The 18,868-nt window shown below is 43.8% G+C and overlaps 1 protein-coding gene across 3 annotated transcripts in view; it reads right to left on the reverse strand.

Annotated features, from left to right (window-relative positions):
* Positions 1-5,656: 5,656 nt before the first annotated feature.
* FYN (FYN proto-oncogene, Src family tyrosine kinase) overlaps positions 5,657-18,868 on the reverse strand; it is a 138,382-nt gene continuing 125,170 nt past the window's right edge. For all 3 annotated transcript variants that reach the window (XM_084203509.1, XM_084203508.1, XM_084203507.1), the window contains one exon: positions 5,657-8,512. In XM_084203509.1, the coding sequence (XP_084059635.1) occupies positions 8,304-8,512 (209 nt within the window). In that variant the 3' untranslated portion in view covers positions 5,657-8,303. The remainder of the gene's footprint in view (positions 8,513-18,868) is intronic.

Genomic DNA, 18,868 nt, shown 5'->3' on the forward strand with positions numbered 1-18,868 from the left:
CGGGGAGCAGCATGTGCCCCCAGCTGAGCATCAAGTGTGATTGTATTGATGGCAGTGCAGTGATGTCCTGCAGCCTGGGCTTACCTTCCCTCTTGAGAAAGCCTACATCAGCCTGGCCCTGGAGCTTGCAATCCTGACCCCCTCCTTCCCCGCTTCCTCCCTCTAGTGCAAAGGCCAGCAGGACACCAGGGCTGCCTTTTGGAGCATCCTGAAGTTGTTCTTGACTGCTGCCAGACTTTGTGGACAGTCCCTGCTGGTCCCAGCTAGACCCAGATGTGATGAGCACTAGATGCTTACAGCTGGAGTGGCTGCATTACAACCACAGTCATTTGAGTCAGCTGAAGGTTTAATCCCTCTGGCCTGGCCTCTGCTGCACAGCTGTTTTGCACCATGAACACCCTGACAGCTGGCATCTCCATCAAGGCTGCCTGAGCCCTGAGTTGCACCGCACTGGGCTTGGCTGTCTGCCTCTCCTGCCAATTCTCCCACTGGCCTCACAGTGGGTGAGGGCTGCGAGGGGCCCACGGCCACGCAGGAGCCAAAACCAGGACCTTGGTGAATGGATGGCAGGATGGAAGCAGGGAGGGAAAGTTGCTCTGAGGAGTGCCTGACCTTCCTGGGATGTATGTGAGGGATGTATGTAGTGTTTGCTGCGCAGTGACCAGCTCCTCAGGGAATGCAGGCAGCAAGGGGACACGGCAGGCAGAGTGTCCCATGGAATATTTCATCAATACCCACATTTGTGGGGTTTCCTTGTAAAAGGCTCTGCTATGGAGCCATCAAGCACCTCCCTTCACGCAGTGGATGGCCTCCCTCACCGACAATGAGTATGGACAGTCCTCTGTTCTCCTCTGGTCAAAGCCTGGCCACTGGTCTGTAACATCCAGCAAACAAGAGTGTCCACCTGCCACCCCTGTAGACAGCTGCCAGTTGGCCAGGAGAGGAAGGTTCTGGCTGTGAGATCTGTCCCTTGTGTGAGCACTTCCAGGTCCAGAAATGTAGAGACCTCCTGGTGTCTGCAGATACGGCCAAAGAACCAGTCCCTGTCCCCTCTTTAACTTGCCAAGCCCCAGAAAACAGCAAATATTTGGAGCAGTTTCCTCTCACTTGAGCTTTATGTACTTTATTAACAGCCTGACAAAGAGAGGAAAAATAGCTCGAAAGTCACACTCTACTGACTATGTTAACAGCACTGTCTGCCGAGTGGGTTTCAAAGCTCCAGCCCAAACCTAAGTACCCTCCCACAAAGCTGTAGAAACTGCTGCCAATTAACTCATTTTTGGATTAGGAAACTTGGACGACAAATACTCGAGTTTATTTCAGCATTTCAAAAACCTCCCTCATCCTCAAAACTGAAGCCATCATAATTGCCTTCTGAAGGCCTCTTTTATATATTTGAAGTCTTCCTACCCTACTGACTTCACTCACTGAAAGCCAGATAAAGCTCTGAACTCTCTAAAGTTAGTATCTCTTCTGTACATTATTTACAAGCAGAGCGTGATGAGTCATATTGGGCCTGTCATAGAATGGACAGATTCAAGTGCAGGATGGTTTTCTTTGGCAAGGCAAGTAACACAGACCTTTTCTTTTTCTAAAAAGGTTCCTAATCCTGCAGGAGTTGTAATATTTCTTTTTCATTAGGAAGAAAGTGTTAGTATCGAATGCCCCTTCTCATATTTCCTTCCACATCTCTGTGTTTAGAGAAATAAATCATGAATCTTTTTGCTTCTAGATGATTAACTGTTTAAATAAAGCACTGTCATGTTGCTCCTCTTTTAACATTGGTGCTGTGAATTAACCTGGAGACACTGCAGTGAGCCTTTAACCCCCTCTGCCTCAGCAAAATGCACATGATGGTCTCACTCTGGTTCTCTGCACATGGCTTGTCCCTTGCTGCTTTTGCACTGTGAGGAAAACTGGGGCTTTCTGCCATGTCTTGCTGTTTACATTGCTAGGCACATGCCTGCAAAAAATATTTTCTACTTTATTTTAAGGCTCTTGCTTTGGCATTTTTCAGTCACACCCTGGAGAGACACCTGAAAGGAAGGAAAACAGTACTTGAATGTTAGCTTGTGCAGTGCGTGTAATTATACCCTACATAATGACAGAAACCTCTCCTGCTATTTGTTAAGATTTTCCCCACAGCATTATGTATCCTCTTAATTAAGAGCAGAAGCTAAGTAATACCTATTTTATTCCCTCTTGCGTCCAATTAGTCACCCATTGATCATTACCCACTCAACATTTGACAATTAACAGAGCCCCCATTCTCCGCAGGACAGGGATGTGTAGTCCTTCAGAAATGACACGTCCAGAATAACGCGATGGGAGCTGTGTGGATGAGTAATGGGGCAAGAGGTGGGGGGGGGGGGGGGGGGGGGGGGGGGGAAGGCCACCCAAGTGGAACAAAAGACATGTAACATATGCAAATGTTCAATATGTGGTATTTGTTTTATACACTGGATGTATATGAGGTCATAGACAAAGCTCAGCTGGCAGCTGCACTGCTTTTGGGAGGCATGGGAAGCATGGGAATTAAGGGAACACTTGAGCTCTCGTGTGATCAAACGTACCTAGTCCTCTCTCTTTAAGACACAAAGCTGTTCCCCATGTGGCTCGCTGCCTTTGCTTTTTTAGGAGGGCGGGATTCAGCATCTGGTTCTCCATTGTCACTGGGACTATGGGCTGTAGCAACACAGCCCCAGCCAAGTCACCCCAAGACCTGTCAGCAGCTCCACGCAGTTGTGCCTGAGCTGCTGCCAACAGAGCATGGCAGCCCTGGGTGTCCAAGGGGCTCCAGGGAAGCTGCAAGCCCCTTCTGCATTGCCACTCCCTCCTGGGAAGTCTGTCCCAGGAACAGTGATGGCCCAGGCCCTGCGTGGTGCCAGGAGCAGTGTGCTGGGACCCCTGCAGCCCTTTCCCAACACCAGGGACCCTTCCTATATGAGTAGCATTTTCTAGCTGGGGAATTCCAGCAGCCTGTGGGATTTAGAGGCAGCCCAGAGCCTGAACTGCAGCAGTGAATAAAGCACAGGGAATGCCAGGGCTCACAGACAAGCCTCTGGCATGAGGCTGAGCCCCAACAACCACAAAGCAGCCCTGCATTCTTTTTTCTTTTTCCAGATTAGAATTCATCCATTCCAGGGCTCAGGAATTTTGTGTGAAGCTGTTACAATAGGTAGCTGAGCAAGGCTCTGGGTGCAGGAGCTCGGCAACAAATGCTGATGCGCAAAAGCGCAAACCAGAGCCCTTGGCAAGCTCTAGCCTGGCTGTAGGGGAAGAAGGATAATCTCATTTCTTTACTCTTTGCCCTTTTAGCTATTCACAGAGCTTAATGCCGAGTTATTCCCAACAATGAGCCAAACAATCAAACTTCCATCTGGCCTGGTCAGGCAGAACCAACACTTGCCTCGCAGTCACAGGCCACACCAGTCCTGTGGTTTTTCCCCCCATCTTGAACATACACTATTTTCCTCTATGCTGTAACAGAGAAGATATTTACATTTGGAAGCAGAAACCGCAGTTCACGCTCCTCAGCCTGCTCTAATCTCATCGCCCAAATCCCTGGGCACAAGGAAGCACAGGCGCTGTGAGCACAGCTGGTGCTGCAAACACAGCTGCTGCTGCAACCTTTGGCTCTGCCTCTCCACCGCACGATGCAGCGCCTACCAGCTAATGACCTGCTTTTCCTGGGAGGGCAGTTCTCCCTGCACTCCTGCACACTCCCCCTGCAGGCTCCAAACTGCAGCCATGCCCTTGGGAGAAATGTTTTCTCTCCCCGACTTTAAGGTAGCTGCAGGCGGCTCTTTGCAGTAGCCAGAGACCCACAGCATCTCTGGGCTGTAGCAGCAGTGCTTGCTGCTACAACCTCTCCTGGTTTGGGAATAGGGATTGTAGAGGATCACATAGTGGGAACCAGCAGGGGGAAAAAAAAAGGAGAACAAGAAGAAAAAAAGAGCAGCTCTTTTGTTGTTAACAACATTTTGTCCTCTAATCTACTCATGTCCCAGTTTTACATTTTTGTTAAGCTTTCAGCTACAGGAGAGGAATACAAGGAGATAGATTGATGTTTGTGTAGATGTTTTTATGTGTGAATTTCCTTTTGAGTTACAGATAACTACACGCACACGCATAAGAACAGGCTCTGTATTAAAAGTCAGCAGAAAATATCTCACGGACTTAAGGGAAGCCAGCATTTCCTCTCTAACATTCAAAACTGACCTCAGCAACCTGGTTTTAGCTGTCAGAAGTTCTGAGAAATTTAGAAGCACTGAGAGGGAGACATTAGCACCCTACTCATGTGGTAATCCCAGCAAGGGGCCTCTTTTCCTTTGCTGCAGAAAGCACATGGGTTCTGGTTTGGTCTGTGCAGGAAAGTCTGAAACTAAAGTGCCCCTTTCTTCAGTTAAGACGGCAGGGAATGCTGCTCTGGTTGACAGGAGTCCCCTCAGTGATAAAATATCCCTGTGTATGAGTCACAGGAAATTATAATCACTGCTTTCCAAGACTGCAGAACACAATGAGATTTCTGAGCTACAAACAGACTTCAATTATTCTTGAAAGACAGACAGACCCTCAAACTGACACGACTGGAGAAAATAAATATCCTTTTGTCTGCACTGCTGGTGGTAATTTCCCATTAGACAGGAAAGGGCTTCTTTGATGAATGAATATTGTCTACACTTCAGAAGAGGAGCTACTGTATATCTCCTAATAGCTCTTGCATGCTCGGGCTCAGCCTCGTGTGAGGCCCTTAAACCCCTTGGGTGCAATATGGTAGCATTCATTAGCGTGCTGCATTTTTTATTGCAGCACTTGAAAAAAGGACGGTGCACGTTGAAATAAATTGGAGCAACTTTCCACTCACCTTGAAGTTATGGGGCAAGATCGAGATATTTAGCGCTTTGCCTCCTTGGGCTGCAGGTAGTCCTTTCCAGTCTAGAGGCTTCAGGAGAAACACTCACAGTGGAGACAGATTTTCCATTTGTGATTATTCTTGTAATTTTAGCAGTTAATCACTTTTCTGTTTTGTATTTACTTTGTTTTTCTACAGTGGTAATTAAATCAAAACCAGAGCGTCACCCAGAACTACACTGAGCACTGTTTACAAAAGCCAAAGAATATCATGTTAGTGCTTTTTGTCTTTTTCAAAGACCACCAAGTCTCATATAATTGCCTTCTCACAGAAATATAATAGCCATAAAAACCATCCCTTTTGCAGCAGTGTCCCATTTCCACCTGTCACTTTTCCTGAGATCGGTCTTGGGTTAAACTTGGCTTAGAGAAGCCTGTGTCACCCCATCGAGTCCTTTCTGCTGCTGGTAAGTCTTCTAGAAGACCTCTTTTGGAAATCAGCCACCACACTATAGATTGGTTGGGAATCGAGTGGGCTGGTGGGGGAGCATTTGGCCAATTGTTTTTACCTGGGTGGAATTTATGCAGTCATATGTTAAAAAATTATTGGAAGGGAGAGAATATTCTCAATCTCATAAATTCTATTTTTAGAGTCACCACACAACTACTTGTGGTGTATACACAGTGCTTAAGAAAAGGCTTTTATTAATTTATAGCAAAAAAACCTAACAACCTTGTTTAAATTTTTTGCTAATGTTTTTATTTGAGAGATTAAAAAACCCAAACAACAAAACTCCCAACATTAAGAAAAAGAAGCAGAAGAGCTACCGATGAGAAATGGTCTGGATTTGCCACTCAACAGTGGCACCAGTCTGCACACAAGCCAGCTGCAGGCAGAGATCCGGCAGAGACCAACATGGTACTCAGAGACCGAATACAAGAAACAGCAAACCCAAGAATCAGAAATAAAGGCCATAAAACCCCAACAACGCCCCATCTGAGTCATACTTCCAATGAGAAACATAGGCAAACTAACGTTTTAGGCTCGTCCCGCATTACAGATGGAATCTGCACTTAAGTTTGTGGCATAGCAAAGGCTGCTAAGGAACTTGGCAGAATGGCCACGCTTCACCACCGGGCTCTGGGCTGAGGAGGTGACATTTTGGCTTCACCAGCCCGCTGAGTTACTATGGAGTCCTTAGTTCCATGGATGATATTTTAAGGCAGGGGGGTAGCTGTGGGAAAAAAAAGAGGGCCACGACTTGCTTTGTAAGTACTAAGAGGAAGCTAGCAGTCCAGCAAGGATCATGGCCTCTTCAGTACTCCACAGCTACAGGTACAGCAACATTGAATAGATAATGTACATAACATTACTTATAGACTCTACATGTAAAACGTTAACCAATTTATCATGGAAATCTGGTAACAAGCAACATTGCCGTATAAACTCACACTTTGAGAAAGGCTAAGTGTGGAAGCCTCATTTGCAAGAGGATTTTCAGTCAGTTTTGTATAGAAAATATTAAAACAATGACAATTTGTTCTCTGAATCTCAATTGATTATTGGGTTAGTTTTCACAAACAAAGAAAGGTTCTCTTTAGAAAATGTGTGAATCTTCAGAATATGAATTCACAATCTAAGTACTAAATAATTAAAAAAAAAAGTTTCAACTGTCAGGAAGTCTTAGTTGGCCACAATTTTTTAAAGCAGTAACAGCAATACAAGACATAGAAAAGCTTTTCCTGCAACACTTGTAAATGTAAAAGTATTCATGTTAAATGCAACAGAACTAATAAAGAACAAACTGCTGTAAAAGAGAGGAAGGAGAGACTAGCTATGCATTCAGCCATCTTCCTTACAGTTGAACTCCAGCTATTTAAAAACATATTGACTTCATAATTTGGAAAATGATGTCCCATAAGTAATTGGTCTGCATACTCCTATGAAATATGATGCCCCAAATGGCATGACACCCCTTCTTGAAGAGTTTTTAATCACATGTCCACCATTAGCTCCACAGTTTAAACAAAAAAACAACTATCCAAATGTAAAATGCTCTTTTTTTTTAATTACTAAATTAAGAAAGTTAAACAGTTTTAAAATGTAAACTTGTGAATAAACCATAACAAAATGTAATTAAGACTTTAAAATTTGCAACTCAGTATTAAAAACTCAATAGAAATAGAAAGGAATTTTTTTTTTGTGTTTTTTGGTTAAACGTAAGTAATTCAAGGCTGGTACAGACAACTGAAAAGGTAATACTTTGTTCTGTGCATCCCCCATGAAATGTAAAGAAGTGCATAGTAATTCCACTGGAGAACTTGCAGACACAGAGAAAGTAATTTCATTAGCAGTACAGGACACTCAACACACTTATTTTACAATGGAAAAATGTTACACATAAAACAGAAAAATCCTAGTTGCATGACCAACAGTTTAGCGGGGGGACATGGCTAAAATGCTATTATTTTAAGACCATCTGAATGTGGTTACACTGCTCAATAAATCTTTTTGAAACATTTCAGTATACATGTTTTGATACAAGAAGTCCTTGCAGTTTCAATTTTCCAGTTCAAACAGTGATGGTGTAGTTTTCTTGTTTTAAATATGTTCGTTTTAATTTCAAGAACAAATCATCACACACTTGTCAAACATTGGAAACATTACTGTAAATACAGCACGTGATTCCTGAAAGAGCAAAGTTACAACCATCTACAGGTACATAATCATAAACAAAAAGTGCAATCCAATTTAAAAAAATCATGCTTGGCAAAAGCCAAAAATTAGATCACTGGCTTTCAGAATCCCACCAGTGTTTTCATGTCTGCAGTAAAATTATCACTTTCTGGGTACAGCTGCAGCAGGATTCATTCAATTCCAAATGAGCCTCCTCTGCAATAGCACCCATATACTGTATGTACAGGTATGTATATATATTATATATATTTTATATATAAAAAAGCAAAAACCCAAACACCTGTCCTGATTTTTTTATTTGTTAAAACATGAAAAAAAAATGTTTTAGACAAAGAGGCCACTTCTGGAAAATAATACTTTTAGTTGAATCAGGAGAAGACTAGTTAAAATCACATAGGTTTTGCATTTTAAAAAAAGGAAAGCACTAGGATCAGTTATTGGCACTGAGTTACTATTTACAATGAACAGAGGTTTTGCAGTTTACATAACATCAATACAATGCAGTTTTGGAGTCTTTGATTAAGAAAAAACAAGTGTTTTTCTCCTTTTCATCCAGGACATTCAGATTATTAGGACAAGTGGTCATAGGCAAGGGCTGTGGAAGTTCCCAGCTGCAGCCCCTCCTGTGCACTGCAGTGCTGGAAGATGTTGCACTCTGGAGAAGCCAATCACAGAGTTGGAAGGTGGAGAGCAGGTGGGACAGGGCTGAGAAATTTCTGGTAATTCATGACAGTGTCTGGAAACCAGGGATTTACAGGTTGTCACCAGGCTGGTACTGGGGCTCTGTTGCAGTGAAGTAGTCTTCAAGAAAACCCTGTAAATATTCAAAAGTTGGACGCTCCTCTGGGTCTTTTTTCCAGCAGTGAATCATAAGCTCATGCAAGGAGATGGGACAGTCCTGAGGACACGGCATCCGATAACCTCGTTCTACTTGCTCCAAGACTTCCCGGTTATTCATGCCTGTGAAGGGTAAATTGCAGAAAAATGAACCAAGTACAACTATATGTACAACATATGTGGTTTACTAATTTCTTTGGTTAAGGCAAGCGAAACACAACCACACTGATGTCCTATTTCAGCTCCTCATCCACTGCAAGGCAACCTGGATTATTTTCTTTCTCGGTAGAGGGTTTTTAGGATCAAGTGATGAGTAGAACACTGCTCCCATGGTTACCCTCTTGGCTTAGTCACAGTGGGAAGGATTTGGTGCTTTCCCTCTCTGACAGCAGGAACTGTGAAATGTAATATATGATGTGCTTAAGGAAAACAAATGCATTGCAAAAAGTGGAAAACTCAAAATTCTAGAAATTAAGATGAATTTCTGAAACCCTCACCCTGAGCGTGGGCCTTTGTGAAAACATTCTGTGAGGTCATGCTGCAGGACTTCAAGACCAACTGTGCTACTCCTGGCTACCAGGGTTGTCCAGCAGAATTGCCTTCAGTGTCAGCCCAGAAGCTCACTGCTGGTGACCTGCATTCTCTCCATCCGTGTGGGTTAGTGCAGTTTCTATCACAGTCGACTGTTCCCAAACTAAAACAGAGCAAAGCTGCTCACAAGACAAGTCAAATGCCAAGTAAAACATCTCCACTAAAGAACCACAGCTCTCCCTTTCTCACTCAGAAGAAAAAAGTAAAAAGTCGATTACCTTCACAGAATCATAGAAACATTTAGGTTGGAAAAGACCCTTAAGATTACTGAGTCCAGTTGTTAACCTAACACTGCCAAGTCCACCACTGAACCATGTCCCTACAGACATTTTAAATACCTCCAGGGATGGTGATTCATCTTGCTTCACTCTGAGAGTAAGGTCAGGCCCTTTGCTACTTTTTCTTTTCTATGTAACCCCTCGATTCCTCGGCTGAAGTGCTTTTCACCAAACATTAACTGCAAGTCACTCTAAGCTTTAGTTTACACCTCTCTCCCAGTACTCTCTTTTTAACAGTACCAGAGGTAAGACTGGCACCACAGGCATGCAGAGGTGTTTCAGAGCAAACCTGCATGCTGACTGCAAGCTTTGTGCTTGCTCTGCCCCAGTCTCCTCCTGAAAAATATCTGCAGAATTCATTTTCCTGACTTAGCAGGTCCTGCCAAGCATTTCTCCAGGAGAACCAGCAGGGACACTTCAGTTTCTCCATGACTGAATCTAGAAACCAGCGCCTCAATGTTGCACTTTGTGTTAGCTTATCCTCTTCCTGGCTTCCCTGACACTGTTCTTCCCTGGGAAACCTCCACTTTCTTTTTGCAGGATGTCCTTTTGAGGAGTCTTGTCCCACCTCCAGAACCCAAAACCTCGTATTTTTTGTAAAATTATTTGTGAGGAAAAATTCAATCACCTTCTTCAATACAGATTCATTTATCCACTCTACACTTTGACTCATAGAAATGTCTGGTTTTGGTTAGGATGGAGTTAACTTTCTTCCTAATAGCTGGTATAATGTTGTGTTTTGGATTTAGTATGAGAATAATGTTGGTAACACACTGCTGTTTTAGTTGCTGATAAGTAGAGTTCATCCTACGTCAAGGACTTTTCAGTTTCTCATGCTCTGCCAGTGAGGAGGTGCACAAGAAGCTGGGAGAAACTGTATTGTGCATAATTTGTTTTTCTTGGCTTATATGCCTCTCTTTTTCATTTCCAATAAAATTATTATTATATTTGACTTTATTTCAGTTATTAAACTGTTATTATCTCAACCTCTTGGATATCAGCAGAAGGATATTACTCTGTCAAGATAAAAAAAAAAAGGTTTTACCTTTTTTTTTGATTCTCCTCCCCATCCCACCTTTGGGGGGCCTGGGGGTGGGCAGTGGGAGTGAGCAAGTGTCTGTGTGGTATTTAAGTTACTGGCTGGGGTTAAGCCATGACAGGGAATAAAATCCTTACGTTACATAGCATTTAGGTCAGTAACTTAGCTGTAACCTTGGATTTGGTCTTTAGTCTGTATCCTTATGTCCTGGCTGTGTTTAATTATTAAGGATGCTTAGAAAAAACCATCTGTATCATTCAGCCTTTCCTGATCATCCACCTCTAGATTCTCATCTCATGTTAGGATTACAAAACCCCTCTTCCTCTTATCTTGTCAGGGTAATTTCCTCCTACTGATATCCATTTGCAGTGTCTGGGCAAGGATCATATTCCTATCCTGTCACTGTAACCACCCCTGGCATGGTCTCCCCACTTATTCCTTGTATTTATATTTAGGCTCTCAGTTATCCATGTCGTGGTCACAGCATGGTTCTGCTTAGCTTACTGCAGCACCTCCCATTTTCAAACACGAGGAGTACTTGGTTTGGTTTCATATTTGGGTTTTACTGCAAGGCAAGGGAAAGGAGAAAGGAAAAGTAGGGCACTGTTTCTTTTGCTGCCTGTTGTGCATTGAGGAAACTCTCCAGAAAACTGTCTCATACTGTTACAGGCCTCTCCTTAACACTTCCTTTAGCAGGGATAATTGCAAAAAGAAAGGTTAGATTACTGATTTAACAGTATTCCCTAACCTGCAGACCAACACTTCAGCACTGGTTTCTTGTGTTTCATTTATCAGACGCATCCACCCACCATATTTTTGGTGTTAGGTATTTATAAACTAGAAGCAAACACTTTTGAGTGGCTCCTAAAGTGGACCATACTTAGGTCTTCAAAATGATGAAAACAGAGTAATAAATAACAAGCCTCTGCAGACATCAGATTCTGCATAGAGTTAAGGTTCTCCTATATTATTGACTCCAAACTGATGTTGTTAGGTCACAGAGGCTCACAACAAACCAGAACACACTGAATAAATATTTGGATATTCCAAGAACATTTCCAAAGATATTTTACTTTTCATTAGACTACAAAACAGTACTGGTCTGTTAGGCACCACAAACCCAAGGCAGCCTCAACCCAAACTTTCTGGCCTTGCTGTTTTCAAGATACTACAAAGAAAAAACGTGCACATTTTGTTCAGGTTGTGTCCTCAATATTAGTTTTATAAATTTGTGTTTTGAACAAAAATCTGCACATTTTTTCATATCCTTGTCTTTGAATCAGCTGAATTACCTCATATTTTGGGGTGAGAACTTCTGCTGTGTTTTGCTTCCCTTGCATATTAAAGGCTGTGAAAATAACTGTTAGCGGTAACTCATCTGTTTGTGTATAAAAAACCACTAACAAACTGCATTCTTTGCTTTTATTTTGGCAGTACATCCTTAAGTACAACATGGATGGAAGCAGCAGCAGCAGCAAAGCTACTTCCCAATGATTTGTTGTTCTAAGATATCAAATGTTTGGTATTTTTATCCAGTGCTTTACTCAGTGCTGCAAAGCACACTCTGAAACCTGATAACGAACTGTGTGCTGGAAGAAAAACCCTGAGGAGACAGAGGGGGGAGGAAAACATAAACAGCTCTTCACTTCCCTTTGTTTAACAAAAAGGTAGAAAAAAGAACATGAAAGAGACATTGCTGTCTGAAATCATAGTCATTTTTTTGTCCCTGGAAAGTGAGTCAAGCACGGTTTATTCACCACAGTTTAATCCAGGAAAATGCCCTTCTTTTCTTTTCTCCTTTCTCCTTTCCTCTTTCCCTTCCCCCACAGTAAACCCCAGTTATGAAACTAAAGCAAGTAATCCTCATGTTCCTCACAGGAATTCATACATCCAGCAAGGGCTGAAGTACCTAGGATTTGCCAAAGAAATTCTGTTAGTTTTGACATGAACTGCTAATTTAGAAACAGACTTTCAAAGACTTTTATGTCTAAATCAATTGGATTAGTAGTCAGACTTATAAAAATAGCAGTGCTTCAGGTATACATTTTACCTCTTAAATGGCTTATTTATGTTTACAAACCTATTCTATAGACTTACTTATCCTCTAAGTTTTAGCATTTCTCTTTTGATAGCTGGAGTCTGTCATATCTTCACTTCTAACACCATAGAGAGAATATCTGAGCAGTCTGTAAACTCCTCTCTCCTAATGAATACCCAGGAGTTTCAACTCTTAATAAATAATAAATAACATTCTGCTTGCAGTATGCTTCCAGACCCCTTAAAAGTTTATCCTAAAATCCTTAGATCTGTGAAATAAAATTCTCAGCAGCATTCTTTTGTTGGGTACAGCTCTTACACCTGTGTTGGAGCAACACCTGCTATCAATCCGGGGGGGGACAAATAGAGTAAGAGCAGCCCTGCCGAGAAGGACTTGGGTGTGCTGGTGGATGAGAGGTTGGGCATGAGCTGGCAGTGGGTACCTGCAGCCCAGACAGCCAAACGTGTCCTGGGCTGCATCCAAAGTAGGTTGGCCAGCAGGGCAAAGGAGGGAATTCTGCCCCTCTGCTCTGCTCTGGTGAGACTCCACCCAGAACTCTGCATCCAGCTCTGTGTTCCCAGCACAGGAAGGACATGGACCTGTTGGAGCTAGTCCAGAGAAGGGCCCTGAAATGAGAAATGGCTGAGCAAATCAGGACTGATCAGCCTGGAGAAGAGAAACCTCTGGGGAAACCTTACTGTGGCCTTTCGGTACTTGGAGGGGGCCTGTTAGCAGAGCCTGTTGGGATAGGACAAGGGGTAATGGTTTTAAACTGAAGGAGATTACATTTGGATTAGGTGTAAGAGAAAGGTTTTTTACAATGAGGGTGGTAAAACACTGGAGCAGGTTGCCCAGAGTGGTCATGGATGCCCGATCCCTGGTAACATTCAGGTTCAGGCTGGACAGGACTCTTGAGTAACCTGAGATATCCCTGCTTATGGTAGGATTGGGCTAGATGACCTTTAAGAGGTCCCTTTCCACCCAGACTATTCTATCATTGTAGAATTCTATGAAAAATCAGCTTGTGCTCATAATGTTTCAAGAATTACAATTTGGCCAAGAAGAAAACATCCAATTCCCAAAAGATGGCTTTTCCATTACCTTTTTATTCCCTGAGAAAACCAAAAATCAAATAACCTCTCACCATCCAGCTTTATTAGTGAAACCTTCAATAATCTCAGGATGCCACAGGATATGGCCACTCTAATGCTCAGTACAATAAAAATCTACTGCCCATATAGACTGGGGACAGAAATGCAATACTGCTTGGCTTTTCTTAGAAAAGTCACTGTAACTTCAAGTTACAGTGACTTTAAGAGTTACTGTGACACAAAAAAAAAGATGTGGAGTTTCCAATTGTGGCTGAAGAAAACACTGGAAAGTACTTTGGTCTGCTCTTAGGAGCTTGATGAGATGGAGCACAGCAGATGTGCAAATAGCATGGATCTGGGCAATGCTATTGGAAACATTGGAAGACAGGAAACATTACTGTAACTAGGGAGTGTCCCTGCATGCAAACTAATGAGCTATACAGATTACTTTGGGACTTGTGAAGTCCAGTGAGGAGAGTGATTGTTTTAGGCTACTTTACTATTGCTTTCTTCTCTTAGACTGCAGTGGGTTGGCCCTGGCTGGATGCCAAGCACCCACCAAAGCCTCTCTCTCACTCCACAGCTGGACAGGGAAGAGAAAATATAACAAAGGGTTCATGAGTTGAGATAAGGACTGGGATAGATCACTTGCCAAATAGTGTTATGGGCAAAACAGGCTAGAACTAGAGATATCCATTGAGTTTATTACTAACAAAATCAGAGCAGGATAATGAGAAGTAAAATAAGACCTTAAAAACAGTTCTAGCTCCTCCCTCAGTGGTGCAGGGAGACAGGGAATGGGTGTTATGGTCAGTTCATCACTGGTTGTTTCTCATGCAGCTCAGGGAGAGAGAGGAGTCCTTCCCCTGCTCCAGCATGGGGTCCCTACATGGGAGACAGTTCTCCATGACCTTCTCCACCATGGGTCCACCCCACAGCCAACAGTCCTCCTCAAACTGGCACGTGGATCACTCTTCCACGGTCCTTCAAGGGCAGGCTGCTCCAGCAGGGGCTCCTCTCTCCACAGGCCTCCCACAAGGTCACAGCCTCTTCTCAGCCCCCCCATCCTCCCACTACAACAGCCTGGCCATGCAAACCCAACAGACAGACTGGGAATGATGCTCCTTCCATGTCAGAACTCAGGACATCCCTCTGGCTGTCCTGGACTGCCAAGACCCCTGCCAGGGGCTCAGAGACCCTGGCACAGAGCCCAAGACGCTTGTGGTTTTGATTTTGACCCATGGAGCAAATTACCGACCTTATATGAAGATCTGCAAGCCACGACAGTTTAAGTAGAATGATAGTGAATTTATCACAAGGTGAAAAAGTAGATTTTTGGGGTTTTTAAAATAGGGGTTCAGGGGGCAAGATGGAGGAATCTGGGCATGTCCGGCCTTTATCCTTCTTCTTCTTCTTGGCCTCCATCTTCTGCTGTGATGTGTTGGCACTTTGAGATTGGTTTAGAGTAGAAGCTCACTGTCTGACATAGGTGATAGGTATTGGAAAGTAATTGTAAATATTGTACATGTAGTTTTTAGTATAAAAAGATAACACCACCCTGGGGGCAGGCAGAGTGCCTCTGTCTGTCTTGCTGAGTGGACCTCAGCAGGACAGGAGAAAGAATTTTATAGATAAGACACAATAAACAACCTTGAGATGGAGAACTGAGGAGCTCTGACTCCTTCTTCGAGCGCCGGGCTGGGAAAAGAGACTTTCTAACTTATCTCAGGGTCACTCTGACCAGCTAGAGATCCTGAGACTTCCAGACCCAATGCATGCTTTCAGACCAGTGGTCAAAGTAATACAGGAGGGAACAGCAAAGCTGCTCCTAGGGAAGACAACCTCCGAATGCTATTCTTACTGAGTGCAATGCAAACCAAGTTATTTCTGGGGAAAAGGAGGAACAAGTTTTAAAACTCTGGAAGTCATGCCACTTTACTTAGAAATTAAAGCCTGAAAACCCCCAACACCTCCTCATCCTCAAAGCTAGACTATCAATATCTGTTTTTTGCTTTGGTTTGATTTTTTAAAATAAGTTATTTCCTTGGTATAACAGATGAATAGATGCAACCTTGAGCTACAGCATTTGTGAGCAGAGCTTCCTTGCTTACTAATAAACCCACCTGACCTTATCTATCCTATGTGGTGATTACACCTCTTTCTTTACCTTTTATTTACCCTCCATGATGATGTTACACCCACCTACCTGCTGGCTCACTGTTATGTACTTGGCCCCAGGCTTCAGTAGCACATGCTCTCTGGCACTCGTGGCACAGCTTCCCCCAGGGATGAGGAGGCTGAATACAGCAGCCCAAAGGCTGCAGGGCTGCTTGGAGCCCAGGCTCAGAGACCTGCCTGTCCAGAGGCAGCAATGTGAGTAGCACCATAGCTGTCACACTAGAGTTAAAATGAAAATGCTCTTGGCATGACAACTGCAGCAGAAAGCACAAGGGGCAAGGTCAGAGACACTCGTTTGGTATGGCTGATATTTCTCCCTATCCCAAAGGTAGCATGTAAAAAACCCAGATTCTCCAACTACTGCTAGGGAAGGGTGTTTGTCAAAGAGAAAAGAAACTGACACTGAGAAAGGTCCCCTAAGCAGACTCTTTCTTAAGCTTGGCTCCTCCTCTGGCCCAGTCTATTTTTCATTTCTCCAGCGTAATACTGGAAATAGAGACTCTGTGTGAAGGACTGTGAAAGTTGCTTATTTGAATCTGTTGCCTTGTGAAAAGGATAAAAAAGCATAAATTAGTTATCATAGTGGCCCATTATGATCACTGACAGAGAAACAGGCTTGGTTGAAGTATGAACATGAGGACACCTTCCAAAAAGTTGGTCTTGCTTGTGGGAGCTATGGAGTTTGGGGCAAGGCTTTGTTATGAACTCTAGACTGATCTTTATCTCCACCAGCAAAATCTTTACTGCTCATGTATCTCACTACTGCACCAGCCTCTCTTCCAAAATGGGGCATCAGGACAGGAACTGGTTAAAATCTGTAGGACAAGGAATGCCAAGTTTTGTGCCACCCAGTCTGTTTCCCTGCTGTAAACTGCCTGCCTTCCCCCTCTGTCCTACTCTTTGTGCTTCTCCCTCTTTCTACACAAGCTTAAAACAATGGTTCCAGACATGGGAAGGCACGAGGTATGGTGTCCTGCAGGCACGGATACCACCCCAGGACTGGGATGTGTGCTGTAAATCATCTCTCCAGGCACTAAGAGCTTGTCAAGCAAGAGAGCAATCCCTTTGTCTGAGGACCTCTCTCCACTTCTCCCAGCCTGCTACAAGCTGTAAGCAGAAACATCAGGACAACATGCCCACAACTATTTCAGAAACTGGATATTACAGCAGACAGACAGTTCCATGACCCTCTTTGTTTCAAGGCTGTCACTTTTCAGTGTCACATCTTGGGTACCAAAGTGCTGGCAGTGCCAACAGACTGCATTCTCTCACCTATGGGTTGTTTACTTGGATGAAGAGGGCTCAGTCTTGCCTCTCATAGTGATAGAAATCCAATTTTCTTCCTTGTACAAGCTATGTCATAATGGCAAGAAAAGCTCTGTGGGTGCATCTGAACCCTACTCCCTATCTCAGACAGGGATAGGTATTCACAAAACTTTGTTCTTCATGAGGTCCTTCCTCCTCCCAGTGTGAAACAGGAGATAGATGGTCCTTTCTATGTCAGGGGAAAAGAGAGCCTTTTCTAAGGAGCTCAGGAGGTCTTTGTCACCTTGGGAAGTACAAGCTCTCTTTTCAATCCACTTGCAAAGACAGATCCTCCTGAGAAGGCCCCACATCCCCTCCACTGCTGTCTCTATAAAAGCTTTCCCATTTAGGGTCTGGGAAATGAGACTGGACTGCAATCTGTAAAGACTTTGGACACTCAAATGTAAGATCCAGGCTGTAAAACTGGCAGAGGGGAGTGATGGTGACCATGAGAATTAAGACCTCCTAGGTGAGCAACAGAGGAGTCCTGGTGGGAAGGAATGGCTCTGGCCTAGAGCCTGGGCAGGGTGTAACCAAGGCAGTACGTGACTGTCCAAAAAATTGCTGACTTAGTGATATGTAACACACAAAAAATTGCTTCCAGCTACTTGGTGTCTTCCTAGTGCAGGTGGAGGAGAGTGAGCCAGAAGGACTTTTGGCATGTGAGGGCTTTATGTAGTGAGGGATGAAGGGGTAGGATGGTGCTGAAAGAGGAGAGATCCCACTGGTTGCCTTTGATGTGCTCAAGCTGCCATGTAATAAAACTGTCCAGAATTTCAGGACACAGCCCATGCTTGAGATTACTGTCATGGCTCCTAAAGGAAGTTATATATTGCAAGCACTTAATGGACATCCTGTGGACTCTTTCTCCTTTGGTGGGGGAATGAAACATTTATGAAGTGCAGACAGTCTCTGCAGCCATGGCCAACCTTGTGTTCAGCTACAGACTTGTGAGTAAACATAGGGCTTAAATGGTTGTTTTTGCATGGAATGGTATTTTCACCTTAACTCTGCCCTGGCTGGTGACAGCCCCTGTACACCCCCTCTGCTGGCAGTGACTAGAGAATTCCTGCAGCCCAGTCAGGAACATTGCCCATCCTCTGGGAGCAACAATGCACCAACTAGTTTATACATATTTTTTCTCTCTTTGACCTTTGCACAGCATGCAGTGTCTGCTTAAACCCTCAATAAACCTGCAGAAATCATAGCTTTCTCACAGCACTACCAGGAATCCTTATGGCAGGAAGACTTCTGTGCTGACTGGTGACAGAGCTGCTCTGACTGGAGGCAACACCCCACATGGGGAAGTGCTGGGCAGAAGGACTCATCCATTCCACAGAAACATGCCATTATATTTTCTGCTACCTCATTCAGTTGTCACAGCCACACCTTTGCTAAGCTGCTCTCTGTTAGGGATGCCAAAGTTCACTGCTGATCATGAGATGCCTTCCAGTCCCCACATTCTCTCCTCAAATATCAGCTACTGGCTGCTAGGTGCTAGCAAACTTGAAATTCCTGGCAAAAGTCTGGAAGATTAGTTTTGCTGAGTTCAGTCTTCTGAAGTGGTGTGAGACACCACAGGGCAAACTGAACTCCACCTTGATGCTTCTCCTGCCCAATTTGATATATGGATCTGACTGCTTGATCACAGCACAGATTGGAAAACTGAAACTGCTGTAGGGCATTTTCCATTAAATCAACTGCAGTGCACACAGCCAGACTGTTGAGTATTTAGATAATTTTTTTTTGTAATAAAAAGACTAAAAATGCAGCTAGAGGCAGCTTGAAATGCAGGGCATCCCCTGTTACTATCTATGCTGATGAGAAAAAGAAGGGATTAAATTCTTTTCCATGTAATGCATGGTTTCACCTCACCCCTTTCCTCTTCCCCTGAATGCCCCCAATCTTCAGGGGGGCAACACGAATAAAAAGCTCCTTCTGCATAGGCAGATCCAATCA

This window comes from Fringilla coelebs (assembly GCF_963513975.1).
Source record: "Fringilla coelebs genome assembly, chromosome: 3".
Taxonomy (NCBI): Eukaryota; Metazoa; Chordata; class Aves; order Passeriformes; family Fringillidae; genus Fringilla; species Fringilla coelebs.